This window comes from Varroa destructor, unplaced genomic scaffold (assembly GCF_002443255.2).
Source record: "Varroa destructor unplaced genomic scaffold, Vdes_3.0 BEIS01000004.1, whole genome shotgun sequence".
Classification (NCBI taxonomy): Eukaryota; Metazoa; Arthropoda; class Arachnida; order Mesostigmata; family Varroidae; genus Varroa; species Varroa destructor.
In genome coordinates this window covers 51,801,283-51,820,166 of record NW_019211457.1, presented here as the reverse complement: position 1 = coordinate 51,820,166, position 18,884 = coordinate 51,801,283, and the positions used below count along the sequence as shown (strand labels likewise).

Here is an 18,884-nt window from a genome sequence, read left to right as displayed (position 1 = left end):
CAGGCTAGTAAAGAACGATGTGTATCCTTGTTTGCATAGTGATTTTACTTTAGTGAGGGACTTGAGATGCACGATGACACGACTGACGGTGAACGCGGGCCTCCCACAAGTCGGTTCTGAGAACTGTAGAATACTGGGTACGATAACGCACATACTGCAACAATATTACATGAGGAGAGTTATTGTTGTAGCTTTTTCGGATGACTTAGTCGCTTTGATCATTGAAAAAGACATGGATGATCTGCAACAGAGGATCGATGACACTATCCGGAACAAGCCCAACGATTACAATCTGAACCTGGCCCCTAAAGAACGGAGCTTAGGGCTCTTAGTGATTGTAAGAAACATAAAAGTATCCTAATGTACATAGAAGTTGTCTCAACATTTTTTAGAAACTATTAGGTGCGACCTGCAACAAACAAACGGCTCTCAAGTTAAATCAACGACTGGTAAAACCATCAAACCTGTTAACCATTTCGCCCAATTCATGCCAATCACACATGATCCTGGTAGCTGACGCACTGTACCCTATCTTAATTTTGCAGGTAAATAAACAAAGGCGAATGAAATTACAGCGGCAAACAACTCTGGGATTGGCCCGAGTGTTTCGAACTAACTCAAATGAGTCAGCGATATTTACTCTCAATTTCTTAGAAGCTGCAAGTAGAGAGAATAATTGACGATCTAATCACGAAATAATAAAAAAGAGGGCGCTGCGCGAGAACTTGCTGGCTACATAGAGTGCAAGGTGCTGCAGTCCTCGAGAAAGGCCTTGAAACGGTATTGAGAATATTACAGTATGCTCCAACAACATTCGTATCTGGTTCAGCTATTGAGTGGACGCGGCTTCCTCGGGAAGCACCAAAATAGAGTAAATGGTATTGAGAATATCACATGTGATCTGATCTTTTAATCGAAGATAGGAAGATTCAATCGATTGTACTTCTCAGAAACGCGAAACGTTTAATTTTAATGCAGGGATGACTTAGAGAATTGTATTGTAAGATTGCCCCCCTAGTACTGGTAGGTCAACAAGATTCTAGATAGGAGGATTAACTAGAAAAATATGGACGTATGTGTGACGCAAAGCCTAAGGACTGAGATACCTTTTTGTTTGATGTTTAGATTAGTTTAGTTGAAGACAGAATGGTTAACAACTATTTTTGTCGGTAGCGGGACGACGCACAAGTCAGGCTCTCCAGCTTCAGTCTGTCTACCTTATGATACGAAGGGAAGCGATTTTAATAGGTGAACATCTCAGACCCGACTTCTTCTACGAAAAACTCCCATAGTGTGTGTTTAAACATGCTATTTGTAATTTCGCCAACAGCAAAAAAAAATGGAAAAGGTGACTTTGTTTTGATCGGTTTACTTTTTGAGCTTATCTAAAAGGCCAATGCAGTATGTTTCCACATTTTTTTCTCAATTCATCAAATATTTATTTTATTTTAGATGGTTTTTCTCTTTCTTAGAAGATACTCTTTTCGCTGATCTTGTTTTCTGACTCGCTTCTTTGAACAAAATTATTACTGTGATTCAAGCCTTGATCCAGCCTAGCCTATACTACCTTCACCTAATGAGCGACATAAGACAACGGACATGACGTCCTGATACGATTTGCTCAATAACGAAAATACCGGAAATCGGAAGTCACAGCCCTTTAGGATGTATGCAAAATTATACATTGCTGTTTTTGCCTATTTACCTTTTAAGTAGATCGATAACTGTAATGAAACATATCGAAATTTTTCGAAGTAACGCATGTTATTGAAGTGACTCATTTAGATTAGCGCATAACCGTACTGTGCACTCAGATCGTACTCATCGACTATTCATTACTGGTAAATCAAACCTGCCAACACTCGATGCGCTGAGGTTTGCATTTTCATTTCAGATGCGTAGAACGAAAGATATCAGATAAGCTGCAGATAAAGACATCTGAATGAAGCGCAGAAGTCGTAAGTCTGCGTTTCCTTCGTAGTAAATATCCTATTATAGATACTAGATTATGCCGCCTCACTTTCAAGTTCAATTCGATCAGTGGATCGCAGCTCGTATACTGAACTATCAACAACGATTGCAATTCATACAATTAATGTTTTTACAATGTTTGTTTTGATGAAATAGGTAGGATTTACCTTTGCATGGGGCCCTAGATTCCGAATCTAGGGTCTAACCGAAGAAGATAAGTAGAGTGCGGAAAATAACGTGTCCGTGTTTGACCGTAACAGCACAACCAATATAAGTGTTAAGGTGATGTTAACGTGATTAGAATTCTTCTCTAACTATCGCTTAGTTACAGATACAGTTAAACCTTGACTACTTTTAAATATCGACAAATTAAGTTTAAAATAGAGTCAGAGAACCACGACAGCTTTTTTTTTTTTGCAAAATTGGGCTTCTACCTGATTAGAGATCACTGGTCAGCTCAGCAAACCGCGTAAAAGCAGTGTTATTACTCAATGTTTTATTGCTTTCAGAGTATTTTTACCCGTATGCGATCGTTTCCAACTCAACGACTGGACAAATACAGGAATACTTCTAGATCTGAACTAAAAAAATCGACCTAATTTAACGGGAGGATAATAGCGACTATACTTCCTTTATCATAGTGTTTGCCAGCTTTGAGGCGTTCGCATTATACGAGACGTGTCTAAGTTGCAATACAAGTTCTGTTTAATACTGATCAGCAAGGCCATGCAGACCTTGCTCATTAGTGAATTGTATTTCTAGTTTATGCTGTTCAATGCAACAGCATAAAAGTGAGTGTCTTTATTGTATAGATTGGTTTATAAAGGTTGCAGGAACAAGCACATTAGCAAAAGCAATCGTTGCAAGAGCTTTAGACGCTGGTGCTAGGAAGCTAGGTACTATTCGGGCAAAAAACAAAACCAGCACAGACCAGATCTGGATGGTTCGCAATTATACAGTGCGCAGTGATCTAACTGCGCCGGATTCGTCAGTGGATATTTATTTTATTCTGACGCAGTCTACTAGAAAATTCATCACACTGAGCTTATTTTTTTTCAAGTAGTATTTTTTTTCTATGGAATGAAAAAAGTCAGTAAGCGCATATATGTAACGTTGAATAGTCTTTAAGCGCAATTGACATTTGGCCGCCGTTTCGACGGAACAATATTGGAGTAAGCGTCGAATATTGCAACACCCGACAGGTTCCGTCACCTCGCGCATGAAGATCTATGTTAACGTGTCTGTTTCTCTCTCCCTCTCTGTCTGCTGATTCAGGCATTAAAGTAACCACTACCACTCACTGCTACTATAGTCTAATGGTAGTCAGCGCTCTTTCTTATCGAACAAATAGCGTCGTCTACTCTATTTAGTCGGTCTCTCGCTTACGCATGGGGTGGTTCCCTTTCTCTCGAGACATACGCGAATTAACAAGAAAATCTTGAGTCAAAATGTAGTTTTTGTCATCACAGAACTTTTCGTTGCTCTACAACACGTGGACTTGGCGGATGCGTTTACCTTACGAAGGTTACTATTACACTGCTTTTAACTCGCCCGGACTTATTTCTGATCGTAATGTTTGTAATCGCTGCAAGCGTATGCTGAGTAAGACATTTCGGCTTCTTCCATCGATTTCGCACTTTCAATTCATGTCCGCCATTGTATAATTCATCCTCGTGACGGTAAGGTACACGCAGCCACAAACCCAATCCGACAGGTGGACAATTTCGAAAACGGCGAAAAGCGGCAAAATCAAAATCTCACTTTCGTTTTTCTGGAAGATCTGCCACAGTGGACGTTTAGGAGCTACTTGTGACAATCTGACGACATAATGATGTTATCGTGTTTACGGAGCCGACTCATAACACCCCTGACAATCGAACTTCAGTTCATCATCGCAGTAATAACATCAGCTGCGCCACCAGCTCCTCTAGACTGTGAGTAATATAGTTTTTTTTTTTTTTTTTTCAGCTGAAAAGCATGTGCCTATTTTTTGAATTTAGTGGCAAAATTATTTTAAGTACAAACGAATTGATCTTAGATTGCGCAATCACCTATTAGAAATTGTACATATTATTTAGAGCCTTGCGAGATAGGCTGGAATCATGTTCGTGTCCTTTTTTCGCACTTTAACAAATAGAATAATAGTTAGAAGTCACACTGCCTCCACCTTTATTTTCTCAAAACTTTACGCTTTCGAAAGACGTTTCGGTTATATGTCCGCTAAGAATATTGCTCACTGGGCGTTTTTTTCCTTATAACAGTCCAGATGGGGTCGGTAGCAGTTCGCTTATGCTCTGATTGCAGAAACACAACATCAGACCCTGCAGCTGGTTGACCTCGAAGACCTTTGCAAGCGTATGTAAGAAAAATGATTAAATTTTGTTTGGCTAAGATACGAAGAGAAATTACAGACACGAGCTAGCGCCTGTGAAACGTGTTTGCAATAGAAACAGTCCAGTCCAGTCTTACATAGAGCCATATAACAATTTTACATAAACGCCGCGGGGCTTTTAGTTAGCATGCAAGACTAGACTCTAATACTATCTTAATCCGGTTACGTCTTACGTTCACTACGGCAATTTCTGTTAAATCTAGAGGATTTCTTTTAGCTCGTCGAAACACACGGTCGAAACTGTATTTGTGGCAGTTGACAAAATGCTACAATATCTATACTTTCCGATAACCAGTGGCATTCTACCATTTTTGTGCGTTTTTAGTCAGATGCTCCCTAGAGCCGATCACCGGGGCCTGCCGAGCGGCGTTTCTTGGGTTCTACTTCGATACTGACTCAAGGAAATGTAAACAATTTACTTATGGAGGCTGTGGAGGTAATGGATTCATTTTCTATTGCATGGAAGAATGCGACCTTGTCTGCGTACAGCGTAAAAATATCAAAGATTTCATCGAACGAATCGAGCAGATCCTTGCTGCGAACGCCAGCGATGAACTAAACTCCTCGCCGATTGCATCATTAGATGGGAACACAGCTACTCATTCTACTAAATCTAACAGCCGTCATCTAGCTAACGCTTACAACGAACACATAAAACAAGAAGACGCTCCATCTGGCACGCTCTGGCTAAATCCTAAGCCGATGATGAAAGTCAATAAAAATGAGCCAACAAGAACTCGTGATGGCTACCGTGCTTTTCACGATACAAAGTTTCGCTCGAAATACATTTGCCCATTACAGGAGGCATTTGAAGCCGAAAGCCTTATTGATGATGTGAAAGATGACCAACGAGGGGTGACTCAGAGTACGACGGAGTAGATCGCGGCTAATCCTTCATCCTAACTGGTAGAACGCTTGGCTTAACTTGGCCAAATGTACATGCACTGCAGATAATAGCGTGACGGACGTAAAACTCGATTTGTGCTGTACGGTCTGGGAGATAGATGAAATTTTGGCTTTTTCGCCTATTTGCATAGATCAATTGTTTTTTTGTTACAGAGCAAATCTTGAACCTTGTGCCTCGAAAATGGTGTATCCAGGTGATCTCGTACCGTACTCGAACGAAGCCTACGTTGCCCTCTCCTGTTGACCCGCATGCAAATACTATGAATAAAATGATAACCAATTAATGGACACTACATAACTGTTATCGTCGAACTGATATAGCTATCTTTATTTCATGGGTTTTAGCGTGCCGACATGAGAAGGCATAGGCCACGCACTAGCGACGGTGCCAGACAGCACGTTTAACTCTGTAGTATCTGATTTTCGCGATGGTATCTCCGTGATCTGGCCTTAATCCTTAGTAATAATTCCTCGATCATATATATATATATATATATGCTTATCAAGGTAGTATTTTCATATATTAGTTCGAAAAAACTAACTTAACCTTATACGATTTCAATATTAAGTGGCTTATGCCTTAAATGCAGTTCGAAAAGGGATACTTCTACTAGGACTAGGCGCTGAAATATCTCCAATATATTGTTTGTTCAGTTCCATCCATCTTTATCAAACGAATCACAAAGACAAATATGTTTCTGTAAACAATTCGCCTACTATTAGACAAAATTTACGTTGGGATGATGCAGACGCTAAGTTTTCTAAAGAGATCATATTCAAAAGTGTTGCATTCATACACTGTTCCCTGCATCTGATACACTTGGTTCATGGTGATGCATCGCGTACCTCCTAATATGACGATTTGAGCGGTTCGGTGTCACCCGTTCGAAGTCTAACATAGGCTCAGATTTGTAAGACTACGTCTATTTCCGCGAAGTTACCTTGTTAGGTTTCGGGATATTCGCGTTCGCGTTTAAGAGACACAGCTTTGAGCTCATTTTACTGCTCTGTGTTTGCAAAAGAGTTACTCCTATATGATCTCTATGTCATAGGTAATCACAAGGGCTATACTGAAATCGAAACGCCGGGAGGCGATAGCAACTGGGAGAACATGAAGATTCCTGATAATAGGCCTCGCTGTTATGGACGTGCGGTAAAAAAAAAACTGGAAGCACCGCCATTTGTTAGGACATCCACCATAAAAACGTTATTCTAGTCCTTGATCATTTTACAACCTAAACGAGATTAGAATTATTTAGTCAGGGATCACAATCAAGCATCATATATATATATATATATATATATATATAGAGGGAGAGAGAGAGAGAGAAAGACAGAGAATTCTCTATTTAGATCATGGGACAGCGTAACACTCGTAACTGTAACTCATAAGTATAGTATTAAATGATATTAATTCTCGTTGCCAAATATCTATGTGATATCTAGGTGGGAACGGATGTGTACTTTTGTTGTTGTTGTTTATAGAATCACACCCGTAACTTAATATTTTTCAAACGACTCGAAACCAATCTCTGTGGGTAGATTTTTCATTTTAAGCAAAAAAAAACATGTGTCTGAAACGGATGTACTTTTTAGCCTTTTCCTTATGTAGAATGTGTCCTAGCTACGGCAGTAAATTATAACTTTCTACACGTTCAACCGGAAAGCATACCAGTGCATATCAATATATTTAGCACTTTTATTTCAAAAAAAATCATAGGTATTTGATGATTGAATATTATATTGAAATTTCAACATTTGAACCGTCAGATAACTTAGAAAAAAAAACCTTTATAACGTCATTTTTGAGCACGTAAATAGTAGCGAAAAATTGAAATCATGAAAAATACGTTTTACTCAAATAAAAACGTTAAATACATGTAACTGACAAACATTTTCAAGTTCACTGGTTACGTACGGCAGGAATTATACAGTGCATCTGTAGCAAGGTTTTTAGGGTAAAAATACCTTTAAATATCGATAGTCAGACATAAATTAAAAATATAAACTTAATCGAAAGATGGTACCTTAGTGGTAAAGTTTCGAAATTATTTAGGATGCTATAAAAATTAGATAAGTTTTGAGTATCCGTCTGATAAGGAACACCAAATTTAGTGGTCGATTAATCTAACAAGATAACAAGATTTGTACGAAAAAGAGAATTAAAGTGTCAACGTTATAGAAACTAACTGGAAAAAGATTCAGATGAAATCCGTTTAGCACTTATTTCCCATTTTATATCAGCCTCTAGGTTCTCTGCAGTTTCAAGCGGACATAACAATGTGTTCTTTTTTTCGTGTAAACTTTCAGGCTACCAAAGTATAGATACAACCTTTAGCATGGAAAACACAGTAAGAGAGGAATGCGAAAGCATACATGTACATCGTATAGTCACATTTGTCTCTCAAATCAGATTTTTCTATTCTAAATCAGCATTTGTGACCTGCTTAGAGACTCGGTGACAGGATCCTATATTCCATTGTCTACATCATACCCTCTACACTGATCCTGTACACCGTGTCGCCTTATATTCCAAGCCGCTATGGTGATATAGCGCCAACTTGAAGTACACTACTATTTTCAAAGTACAAAACGGCGTCTCGACTATCTGAGGCGCAGCTCCGTGTAAGTTGTCTTTCTAGAGTCTAGTCCCCTAAAATATCCAAGGCCACGTTCCGCTGTGCACGGGGTTTCTACTTGCAGATTCGCTAGAATCAAATAGATCGGAAAGGTATTCCTTCCATTTATTCTTCCCGTTGCACGTTTCACTAGTAAACCATAACTTCACTAGTTGGCATTTGGCCAAGGCGCGCGTTCGCTTTTCTCTATGACGCATCGGTTCCAGTTCTTGCACCAGGCTGCGAAGACCCCCTTCACTGCTCCGCAGGGATCTTAGCCAAAGTCCTTTACGGCAAGCTATTACGATGTTCCCTTTGTAACTGTCAGCTGCCAGCCGTCATCCTATTGATACCAAAAGGGGTCTCGTATTTCTCAGCTGAACCACTCTTTGGCAATAGATTGTTACTCAAGTCACACGATCTGACTTCATTCTTGCTTAATTCAGATCTCACCTGATTGAACCACTAATTAAACTTGCTTATTTTTCTCATTATACTTGCATAAATCACTTATGCAGAAAAGGAAATACTTACATAGGATAAAACGCAAATGCATTCTTTTTGATATTTGTTCATTTCACGCGTCAGCTCCTTTATTTCGACAGGACGTGATCAGCAGCAAACGGTACTTCTTTAACAGCCTTTCGTCCAACGGCATGTTTCTCCCGTATATTAAAAACTCTATAGAAAGTGTAGATACTTCGAATCTATGCAGAAGCCTCCGTCCGAAGTTGACAGACTATTTATTACTTGACTAACTTAAGGAACCGTGACTCGCTTCGCTCAGGACTATCACACAGCTAGTAATGGTCCTAGAGTTCGTGGTTCGAAACTATTATGTTATTAGCTGGCTTTACAACTTTGTTCGATATTTAGTAACACGATCGACGTAAAAATTTCATAATCCTTATCATAATGAAGTTGCAACTAGGGTGAACAATATTTAACATGTAAGCTGGTTTCTAAGTGTCTCTTCGTGTAGTCTTTCCGATATTATCATGACGGATACTCACTCGATTTTCCAAAAAAACGCAATTTATTCTAAATCTATTTAAAATGTATCACTTTTTACGCTGACGATGTTATTTCTTACCTCAGCGACATCCAATGAATGGTTGGCGAGTCTCCCGTACACCTCAAGGGTAAGCCTTGTTCTAATTTTGACTGCCATTTGTTAGCCTTATGTGACATAATACAGTTTCTTGTTTGGTTAATAAACGGTTTTCAAAGTTCAAGTTGTTATTTGACTGCGTTCACAGACGCTAACATATTTAGCCGAAGTAATAATATAAAATTATTATTATATTCTTATAGCTGAGCTCGTTGCCCATTACGAGACTGCTTAAACTCAACTCTATGCATTCCCTATCGAAGGGCACTGTCTCAATGGCCTTTTGAGTAAGGGTTGTGTCTCTCAGTGTTTGCCTAACGATAGCTTCTCCTTCGTTTTTCCCAAAAAGCATCTGCCTAAACATAACTCGACATTTATCTACTAATATCGCAACCGCTAGTGATACATTAAACGGAGCCAAGATCTGCAATAGCTGACCATACGCTCGGAGCTAAAACATGTTTTCCAGAAAATGTAACGTGTGATGTATCTGTACTTGGTTGGCTTTAGCTCTGTATGTACACGTGTTCCTTTGATCTTCCTAGCGACTCCACCGAAGAGGGGAGAGAGGCCGCCTTAGGAGAGGGCGTCCTCGCGCTCCCGTAGAATCGTGTTTTCGGGACTCGTCTCGCATACAACACTCTGGTGCATTTAGCTCAGGTGTCCGCCGCCGAAAGAACCTACGCATTACTCCACCAACTATGCCCAGCTGATCGTGGCTTCCGAGTACCAGGATGGTTGAGTCTGTTCCGTAGGGCAAAGTTCTGTGCACGATGGCCAGTCCTCGGTTGTCGACTCTCTATCAAGAGGCCCATCTACCGGCCGATATCCTCGAGCGTTTCAAGAAGTTTCGAGACAGTGGCAAGTTCTGTGACGTCACTATGCTGGTCAATGGCGAAGAATTGCATGCTCATAAAGTGTTACTAGCTTCGTGTAGTCCGTATTTTGAATCGGTGTTAAAGTCCCACCGAGTTGTAGGCGAAAGACTCCATGTGCCAATACCAGTAGGCACAATTCGTGCATTTCGAAGCGTCTTGGCTTTCATCTACACTGGATCAATTAATATTGAAACAAGCAACATGTTAGACCTATTGAGCATGGCGAATTTTCTTCTGCTGTTCAAGCTGAAGGCGTTTATCGCAGAGGTTATGGAATCGACGATATGCAGCAATAACGTTCTAGCGGTACGCGAAGCCGCTATTAAATACTACCTGCCGAATCTACATCTGGCTGCAAGTAGCTTTATAAAAGATAACCTCGAGCTGGTAAAACCATCCTTGCTCCGACTTGACTTCGTCAGGTTGGAGGAACTTATACTAGATAAATGTATAAATATCGATCGAGGTTCATACCTAGCCTCACTTGTTATTTCGTGGGTCTGTTTTCGTTATAAGGAACGATTTCATCTCTTACGACTTGTTCTTTGCTTAGTTGACTGGAGTGATTTCTCTCCCGGTCAGGTGGTAGCGTTAGTTATAAAACGTCCACAGGCAAAGGAGCTTCTTCCGATAATGTTGAATGTATTTGAAGAGCTAAGAAATAATGAAAGCACTCCTTTAGAGGTGGATTTAATGGCAACGAGAATTCAACTTGAACGAATTGCTGTAGATGCGGCGATTGACGCACTGGCTAGACAGGACGATGAGAGGGCTCTAGGCTCTGCGGAGGAGAACAGCGACGACGGTAAGACGAAATGTTGAAGCATAAGTACCTGCGTAGGTATTATGCTTCTTGGATACTTTACTTTAGATATGACATGTAATCTCTATTTTCGCCTAGAGGCGCGCAATTTCAAAAAGAAAGACGTAACCTTCTAGGCAAACTTACTCTTTGAACCTTGGATATAGTCAACGTAGCCGCGGTACGTTTCTATCAGTTCAGTCATTTTAACAGTATTCGTGCGGGTAAAGGTTCGCGACTAAGTACATGTTTATACGTTTACCACTTTGGGTTCCAGATAGTCATCCCCGTCTGATGAATGGCGACATCCGCATGGATGATCTTGGTGGAGACACAGATGTTTCAGAGGACGACATAGCCCCCGTTAGCGCAAGCAGCGACGTGAAAGGCATCTGTTGCGAAAAATGTACTTTTATCGGTAAAGGGGAACATGCAAGATCGCTTCTCAGGAACCACATCGGTAATATTTTACCTTAGGCCATCAAAACACTGCGGTTATTTTTAGCAGAGTAATATAGGAATAAACATTTTACTGTATTTGTGTTTTCGCTATAGCCCGTCACGTTTATTTGTTGCTGCTACCGTCGTAGCATTTAGTGCATTTTTTTTTCGAGGTATACAGATAGTCGTATCAAAAATTCCTACGCCAGCCATTGCTACACACTGTGTTGCGTTTCTATCGTGATTAACTATACGATTCCCATATACGGGTTTCATCTTGTTTGGTTTCCAATTTGCTATCCTTAGAATAGCTTATATTATATATGACGCCATCGATTTAAAATACGAACGTTGCATATTGTCACTTTCAATAAGTGATTAACTAAGTTAACTGATAAGTTAACTGACTTTTCTAAACACGAATTTTAATAAAATAGTCTGATTATATGTTTGCTTGCAGAACAAGTCCATGTGCGCCAAATTACATATAAATGCTTCCTGTGTGGGTTCACATGTACGTGGAAACGACAATTTCTTGACCATCTTAAAAATACCCATTTTCCTCGCAGTCCTCCCTACCGCTGCGATGCATGTGAGCATCGTACATTGAAGATTTCCACCCTCGTGCGCCATCGACGTAAACACCTCTCGGATAGGCCTTTTTCTTGCGAGCTATGCACATACAAATGCCGCCATCAGGCCCAACTAGAAACACATTGTAGGCTTCATAAGGTCGATCGCCCATACGTTTGTCGTTGGTGCAGACACTCCTTCGTGACACAGGAAGCTCTTGACACACATCTGAAACAGACGCACCCCGGAGAGCGTTTCCTGCGCTGTGACCAATGCTCGTACCGAACCCGTTACCCCCATCATCTAGCTACACACCGACGTGTTCACCTTAAAAGTGTTTTTCATTGCCCGGAAGCCCTGTGCACGTTTACGACACCATCCGAAGCGCAGCTGGAAACGCATATCCGACGGCATATCCCAGAGAAAACGCAGCTGTGTCCCACCTGTGGAAAAACGTTTGCTGACAAGGCCCACCTGCTAAGGCATATGCGTTCACACAACGATAAATGATTGTGGTCGTCATCATCAATATTACCCTCAAAACAGAAGGACCTTCAGCAGGGCCAAATTCATAAGGCCGATATAAGGGACATTAGAGGGACACAAATGTCAGACTAGAACGCGGACTGTCGGTGAACCGTTGCGCTCGAATAGATCACTTTCAGTGCGATCCCTAGCCCAGACGGTTTGTATGCTTTCCACACTCATGTCAAACGATGTATTATTTGGTTGGCAGTTTGCGAGCAAATACTGCAGATGATGTTATAAGGTCGTTCAGATTTGCTATTTTCCCGCGCGTCCTGCACACTAGCAGGTAGGCAGGTCGCGCGAGCCGCTAATTTAGAGGACAATTAAATAGATCGAATGTTTAGCTCAATCATCTAGTCTAAATGTCTACCGCAAGCGTTATTAATTCAACTAGCCTAAATAAATAGGAGAGATTATGGATCATATATCGGTGTCTTTTTTAATAAAAACACAAAATATATCAATTGTATAATCTATTGAATAATATTATTACAAGTGTTAACTGAAAATGTATAGATCTAACAGATTACGATTATATATATGGCGCAAAACAGATTTGGTCGTACCGCTCACCGCTTCGGCAGGTCGGATTTAGCACTGCCTATTGTCAAAAACAAAAAGTCTTCGGGGCCGATGCTTGCGTCCAGCCACTCGATTAAGTGTGAAATTGTGTAGGTAGATGCTGAGAGATTCACTGTCTGTAGTATACATTAAATAATTTAAAAAATAACAGTATTTGGTAAAATTCAATCGAGCTCGAAAGAGCGACAATATCAGTGAGTAAATTTCGGGATGCCAAGTATAGTGGTACGATTATAAACGATCTGGATTTGCGAAGACCTCAAATTTGTCTTGGTACGTTAGTATATCTGCCCTTTCGAAGAGAAACAAGCGATTTCTTATAAGGCTAATCGTTGCCAAGATATGGCTGCATAGTATTGCGCGAGGTTTTTCCCAAAAAATGTTCAATTCGACAGTTTATATCGTTTATAAGGATTTAACAAAGTACACGAATGACAGAAAAAAAAAACAGTATCACAAGTAAGAACAACTAAGGAACGTTTCAATGTCAAGTTCGCCAACATATTTTCCATGCATCCATCTATTGATATAACTTGATTTGCTTTGTAGTATCCTAGGAATAGGTTTTAATTTTAGATATCTATATGACGTTTGAACAGCTCCTTAGAATTCTATTGATTTAACACGGAAATTTCTCAACGTAGAGCCGTGCTTTAAATACTACAGAAATAATCCTACATATAGAATAGCATCAATCATAGCACGTACGATAAGCTAAAAAAAAAGTCTAACTATCCTAGTAGTCATCAAATAACATGATCTGTAGTCATAATGTAGTGACGATTTAAACTGTTATATTACATCATACTGCACGCTTTACGAGCACGTAAACGAGACGGAACGCGTGCATGACACATTGCTTCTAATAGTATCATCGATTAGAAAAAAAAAAAGCATAAAGCCAAACTGTACACACTGACACTCCTGATTAAGGGGATCTACGCACGCAAGCACATTTTATATGTAAATATACTCATTTACTATGACTTTTTTTTTTTTTTTTTTTACCGTACTCTCTATCCGTTTGCTTCTTGCTTTTACTTGTTCTTATGGCTAAGAACGTCGGCCAACGCCCAAATAGCGACTATTGGACCCCAATGCCGACGGCAGAGGTCCTCGTGGACCTGGCGCTTGGCCGTTATTCATTCGAAGTATCTTGCCAGCGAAAAAGATAGCGCCTGTGGGTTTATGAACCACGAAAAACACGAATGGATGCCGCACATTGAATGATGGATGTCCTGATATCATGAATCATACAAAAAAAACATTAAGTAATGTCTGTGTGTGACCATAAATCACATTCTACCTTTAGCTAAACTAATTTCTACATGAAACTGCGTTATGACAATTTTTGAACATCATTAGCCTATATAAGGAACAGGTACGCTGTCATTGAAAAATACTATATCAGTTAGGCTTTCTCCACTGTACAATGCTACTTCGGGAGGATTTCGAACGAACTTACTAGAATAATTTATGATCGGAGCTGTCGTCAGAGCAACTGCTTCAGTTCCTCGTTCGTCAACTTGAATCTTAGCCTTGTGAATTACGTCATCTAGAACAATTTGACCCATTGGGTCGATTTCCGGGAGATTTGCTGCACCTATAATAAAAACGATATGGTTAGATCACGACACATCTGTCTATAATTGACCGTTTTCTCGAAAAAAACTTTCTTCAAAATGAGGTATATTTTATTAAGCAAGTGAACACCGATGTTTTACCAGAATCAAGAATAAGAAATGATGTGGTGGATGAATTTGATTGCAGATTTTTCTTTAATTTGGACGCTCTCGGCTTACACAAAAGGAACAATATACCTGAACAAACAAAAATACTTGAATCAATATGGCGTATCGCACTAATTGTAACTTATGGCTACATTTAGTATAATTTATTCCTTTATACGCACCTGGAGTAAACAGATCATGGACACCAAGATCGTACAGATGCTGCTTGAACCGATAGCTACCCTGCGCTTCGAAACGGGGTATATGCAAATCGAGTGATTCGTTTTGATAATTATCCAAGTCATCAATAAGCTTCAGAACGTTGAGTCTTTGTAGCATTCGGTCGACGCCTCGTGGATGCTTCGGTAGCAGGATGAGCATTACCGAGATATCACCTTCATACGCCAGCTGAATGGCATCGGCTTCGATTTCGGGCAGAGACTTCACGGGGAAAATATGTCGCATATACATCATCTTCACCGGGACCTCGTTAACGCCATCATCGGCGAACGTGGAGTCAAACGATGATCGCACTGAGAAGGGCTGTTTCCAGAAGCCCTTCAAGTAAACAGCATTCATTAGAACCATTTGTGTATCTGGGCTGAAGCTACCAACGGGGTTAGGAATTTGTCCATGGGTAGCCTTTGTGATAAGCTGGTTTATTTGGCTAGCGGCCTCGTGAGGTCGCGAGAAGTCCACATTTTCCACGGACGAAGAAAACGCATCATTAATGATGTTCCTGTACGTCTGGCTGACGTTGAGACCTTTTCGGGTGAACAGAAAATTGCCCAACTCGAACGAGAAACCCACGTTCTTAGCAGCCCTTCCAGCAACTGAGATACTTCGAAGAGGCGATTTAATCATGTCTTGATTCAGTCCAAACTGCTCATAGTTGAGGACGCGAAACAACTCCTTCATTGTATTTCCATCCGATGCGAAATAGAGCATGCTCAGTGCGATGGACAATGATACAGGCGCTAAGATAGTATTGTCATTATTTGAAATTAAATACTTCATCAGATTCAAACCAAAACTGTTTCCAGCCAATATCACCTTTCGAAGTTCCTGCGGACATGAGCAGAAATGCGAGCCATATTTGAGATAATACATTTTGTGTTGGAAAAATATTGTATCTCAGCTGGAAAATTTAATAGCTCCACTGTCTAACAAAAACAGTGTTGCCTGTTTCAAAATGTATACTAAGCAAGCCATGAACGTTAAGAAATACCCTCTCGTATCTAATCTAAATTATCAATTCTCGGTGGTAATACGAAAAAAACGTAGCTTTTTATTGCAGTACTACTAATAAATGACAGATAGGCCTCACATACACGCTAGTTTTTATAATAAAGTATCGCCTTCAATTCGTGATATCAAGATGTATAAACCTGACCGGCAAGAAAAAATGCGCTTATCAGTGTAGCTTTTTACGACAACGGTATAATATTAGTAATACGATGAAAAGTATGTCGTACGATTTCAATTCTGTAGAAGCAAATTAAGAAATTCGATAGAAACATAGTTAAATTACCAGCGATACGCTTGCCGTTAACTGCGGCCTTTCTAAGAAAACGCAATTTGTGAGGCGTTTGCAGCAGTAGATAAGAGGTAGAGTCCCCTATTTCTTGCCTATTGTTGATATAGCCGAGCGCGGTCACAAGGCACGACATCATTCTACTGACGTATTAGCTAGTTTTCTTATTTTTGTCTGTTAATATACTCTTCCACATCTACTTGCTGCGGTTTTCCGAAGGCACAGCTCTTAGTTAACTTGTTGATCAGCTGTCACTGGTCACACTATGACGCTATAGGCAGTTATTATAACGGTAAGATTGGGCCAAATACGACAGCTGGTATCATGGTTTGTATCTTGTGTACGGGGTTGGCGAGCTCGAACGCTCAAGGAAATAGACACTGTATTGTGGGGAATCTGATTGTCCTGGCTCGATGCTGATGAGGACGGGGTGCTGGAATGGCTTGAATGTGGCGAATAGGACAGGGTGCCATAGGAATATATCGGTCCATAATAGTCGCGTATTGATACATACTGCACATTCGGAAGCGATGAGATGCGCCAATTGCAACAACAACAACATTTAGGTAATCTGCCATTACTGAACTGAAACATATTAAAATAGAGGTTTTCACAGATGCGCATCGCTCCTTCCTTGTTCAACTTGTATTTAAATTGTAAGATTACGACGTAAACGATCATGACGTTTTTGTAAACCCGTGCGTGGATGAATGTGCAGAATCTCTGTAATGAGCAACTGTAAAATGAGAAACCTAATTTGTCTCGTATTGTGTTATTGTTATTATTACGTCTACTACTTGCGCTTTCTGAATCCCTAAGGGATCTGATGCTTTTAAGTCCTCCACTCACGTTCGACTTTTGCTTACGCTAACGTTATTTCTACTTCAAAAAAATGCGGCCGTATGACTTTATAATTGCATCGATGACGCATCTATGTTACAGCAAGGGGTTTTATAGCAAACTAGAGGACGCAGCAACGCTGGTCGGCCACTCTTCCGTCGTAACGATACCAAAGAGATTTTCTCAAAGCTTTAACCTCACAATAGCCAGTGGCCGACGCATGCATCAGCCGCTGCATTACGCGGGCGGCGGCCGCCATACCGACTAGGTGTATCATCGAATACATGATATTTACATAATGTTCTGTGAATGTCGCGTTCTAGCGTTGTCATGTCATGCCATGGTGACGCACCTCATCATGTCTCGTTTGCACAAAGTTACGAGAACGCTTTCGAACGAACTGTCCATAGACCGCGCAGGTTGCCAGAAGAAGCACAACGACGGCGCGCCAATAGCACCCCATGCTTGTTGCTGAAGTAACACGAAAGACCACGCGCCGGTCTTCAGTCCTCACACCTGGTGTGGTAAACAAAACTTGCTGCTGATGCACCACCGAAATCCGTACGAAAATCCTATTGCTCCGTCACCAAAAAGCGCCTAAGTGACGACGACGGCACCTGCAAACTCTTTACAAGACGGCTTTAATAATATATTCGCTCGTACTCAGTTCAGCAGCAATCATGACATGTAATAGACGATCAGGACGGCCGTCGGTCGGTCGGTCGGTCGATCGATCTGCTTTGCCAGGGACGGTACACGCCTCCCTCTCATTCCTTCGACGGTTTTGGCTCACAGGGGAAATGGAGTTGCTATCAGCGGAGGGCGAGCGAAGGTGCTCCTTCTACTGCTGCCACCGCTGCTACTGGCAAGGGGAGGTGAATATACTAAAATTATCTCGTTTTGTTCTGCAAACTGGAACCATCGATTCGGTAGCTGGTGGCGGCCAACTGGGCGTTAGCCGGCAGCAAATACCACCTGGGGTAACCGTGAGGATATGCACAATCTGTGGGTCGGAGTAATCAACAACAGCAGAGAGAAAAAGCCGCCCTTTCTGCACAAGAGAATACCTATGCCTGTAATGCTCCCGCCGTTGACGGTACTTGTGCATTCTCGGTGCGCTGACATAGTATGCCTTTGCTCTTTCGCCGGAAATCCCCGTAAGCGTACAATAATGAGAAGCTGTCCTCTTTTATGATTATATGCCTCAGTAATAATGCCACCAGCAGTAACAGCCACGAGGCGTAGTAAAGAGCTCTCATCAATAAATAAATCGCGTTCGTTGCAGCTTTTTCGAATAAAAAAAGAACACATGAGTACACCGAAGAGGGAGAAAGCAAAGAGCCTGCTAACTGAAAGTGAACGGGGGTGGGAGATTTTTGGCAACGCTAGTAGACGTTAAACCCCGCTATCCCGCTATTGTAACAGCAACAACACGAGTAGATAGGGACACAAAAGAGAAGGGTTCAATAGCTCGGCAACTAAAGACCTTAAATTCATTGTCTGTCCTCCGTATCGTCCCCGAGTTTTTCGGTTCTGTCCTTGTTAGTTCAGAAGCTTGGTCGTCGTTTGACAACGCGCAACCAGTTCGGATGAGATGCCTAAATAGGATACATAGTGAAATGACAAACACAATGCCCACCATAATCTTGCCATATGTATTAGACAAAGTTCATTTCAAACTAAATTCGAAGGTCCGATATAACTAACATGCGTTCAGCAATCACATTATGCATACAGCCGTTGCCCACATGAAACCATGCGCAAAATCGGAGTTGTCTTTCTTCTATTCTGATTTTAAAAGAGACAACCTTCTATTTACAATATATAATCTTTCTTTTAGCGCGTATGCTTAAAGGACTTAGACTCTTTGCATTGCTGTTACCTATATCTTGTGAGTTCCCAATGTGGTGTTGCTTCACATTGCGATTATTCAGCAATCAAATGCAGCTTACACATTTATCAAAAGCAGAAATGTACA

At 40.9% G+C, this 18,884-nt stretch overlaps 3 protein-coding genes across 5 annotated transcripts; 2 read left to right on the top strand and 1 right to left on the bottom strand.

Moving 5' to 3' along the window:
• The first annotated feature begins 3,276 nt into the window (after positions 1 to 3,276).
• On the top strand, positions 3,277 to 5,585 carry LOC111250148 (uncharacterized). The gene is made up of 2 exons (XM_022804925.2): positions 3,277 to 3,905; positions 4,689 to 5,585. The coding sequence occupies exons 1-2, from the start codon at positions 3,800 to 3,802 to the stop codon at positions 5,240 to 5,242; spliced, it is 660 nt and encodes a 219-aa protein (XP_022660660.1). The 5' UTR covers positions 3,277 to 3,799; the 3' UTR covers positions 5,243 to 5,585.
• Positions 5,586 to 9,506: 3,921 nt separating this feature from the next.
• Positions 9,507 to 12,645, top strand: LOC111249164 (uncharacterized). The gene is made up of 3 exons (XM_022802669.2): positions 9,507 to 10,681; positions 10,956 to 11,138; positions 11,580 to 12,645. The coding sequence occupies exons 1-3, from the start codon at positions 9,772 to 9,774 to the stop codon at positions 12,200 to 12,202; spliced, it is 1,716 nt and encodes a 571-aa protein (XP_022658404.1). The 5' UTR covers positions 9,507 to 9,771; the 3' UTR covers positions 12,203 to 12,645.
• A 33-nt stretch (positions 12,646 to 12,678) lies between these two features.
• On the bottom strand, positions 12,679 to 18,884 carry LOC111249296 (leukocyte elastase inhibitor C-like). Of its 3 annotated transcripts, none has more exons than XM_022802968.2 (4): positions 17,259 to 18,884; positions 14,715 to 15,597; positions 14,268 to 14,405; positions 12,679 to 13,980 (listed from the first exon to the last, which is right to left on the bottom strand). In XM_022802968.2, the coding sequence occupies exons 1-4, from the start codon at positions 17,367 to 17,369 to the stop codon at positions 13,856 to 13,858; spliced, it is 1,257 nt and encodes a 418-aa protein (XP_022658703.1). In that variant the 5' UTR covers positions 17,370 to 18,884; the 3' UTR covers positions 12,679 to 13,855. The 3 variants fall into 3 exon arrangements, with proteins under 3 accessions (XP_022658703.1, XP_022658702.1, XP_022658706.1); XM_022802967.2 differs by having other exon boundaries at positions 12,679 to 14,040; positions 17,259 to 18,873; XM_022802971.2 differs by having other exon boundaries at positions 12,679 to 14,040; positions 14,715 to 15,090; positions 17,259 to 18,855.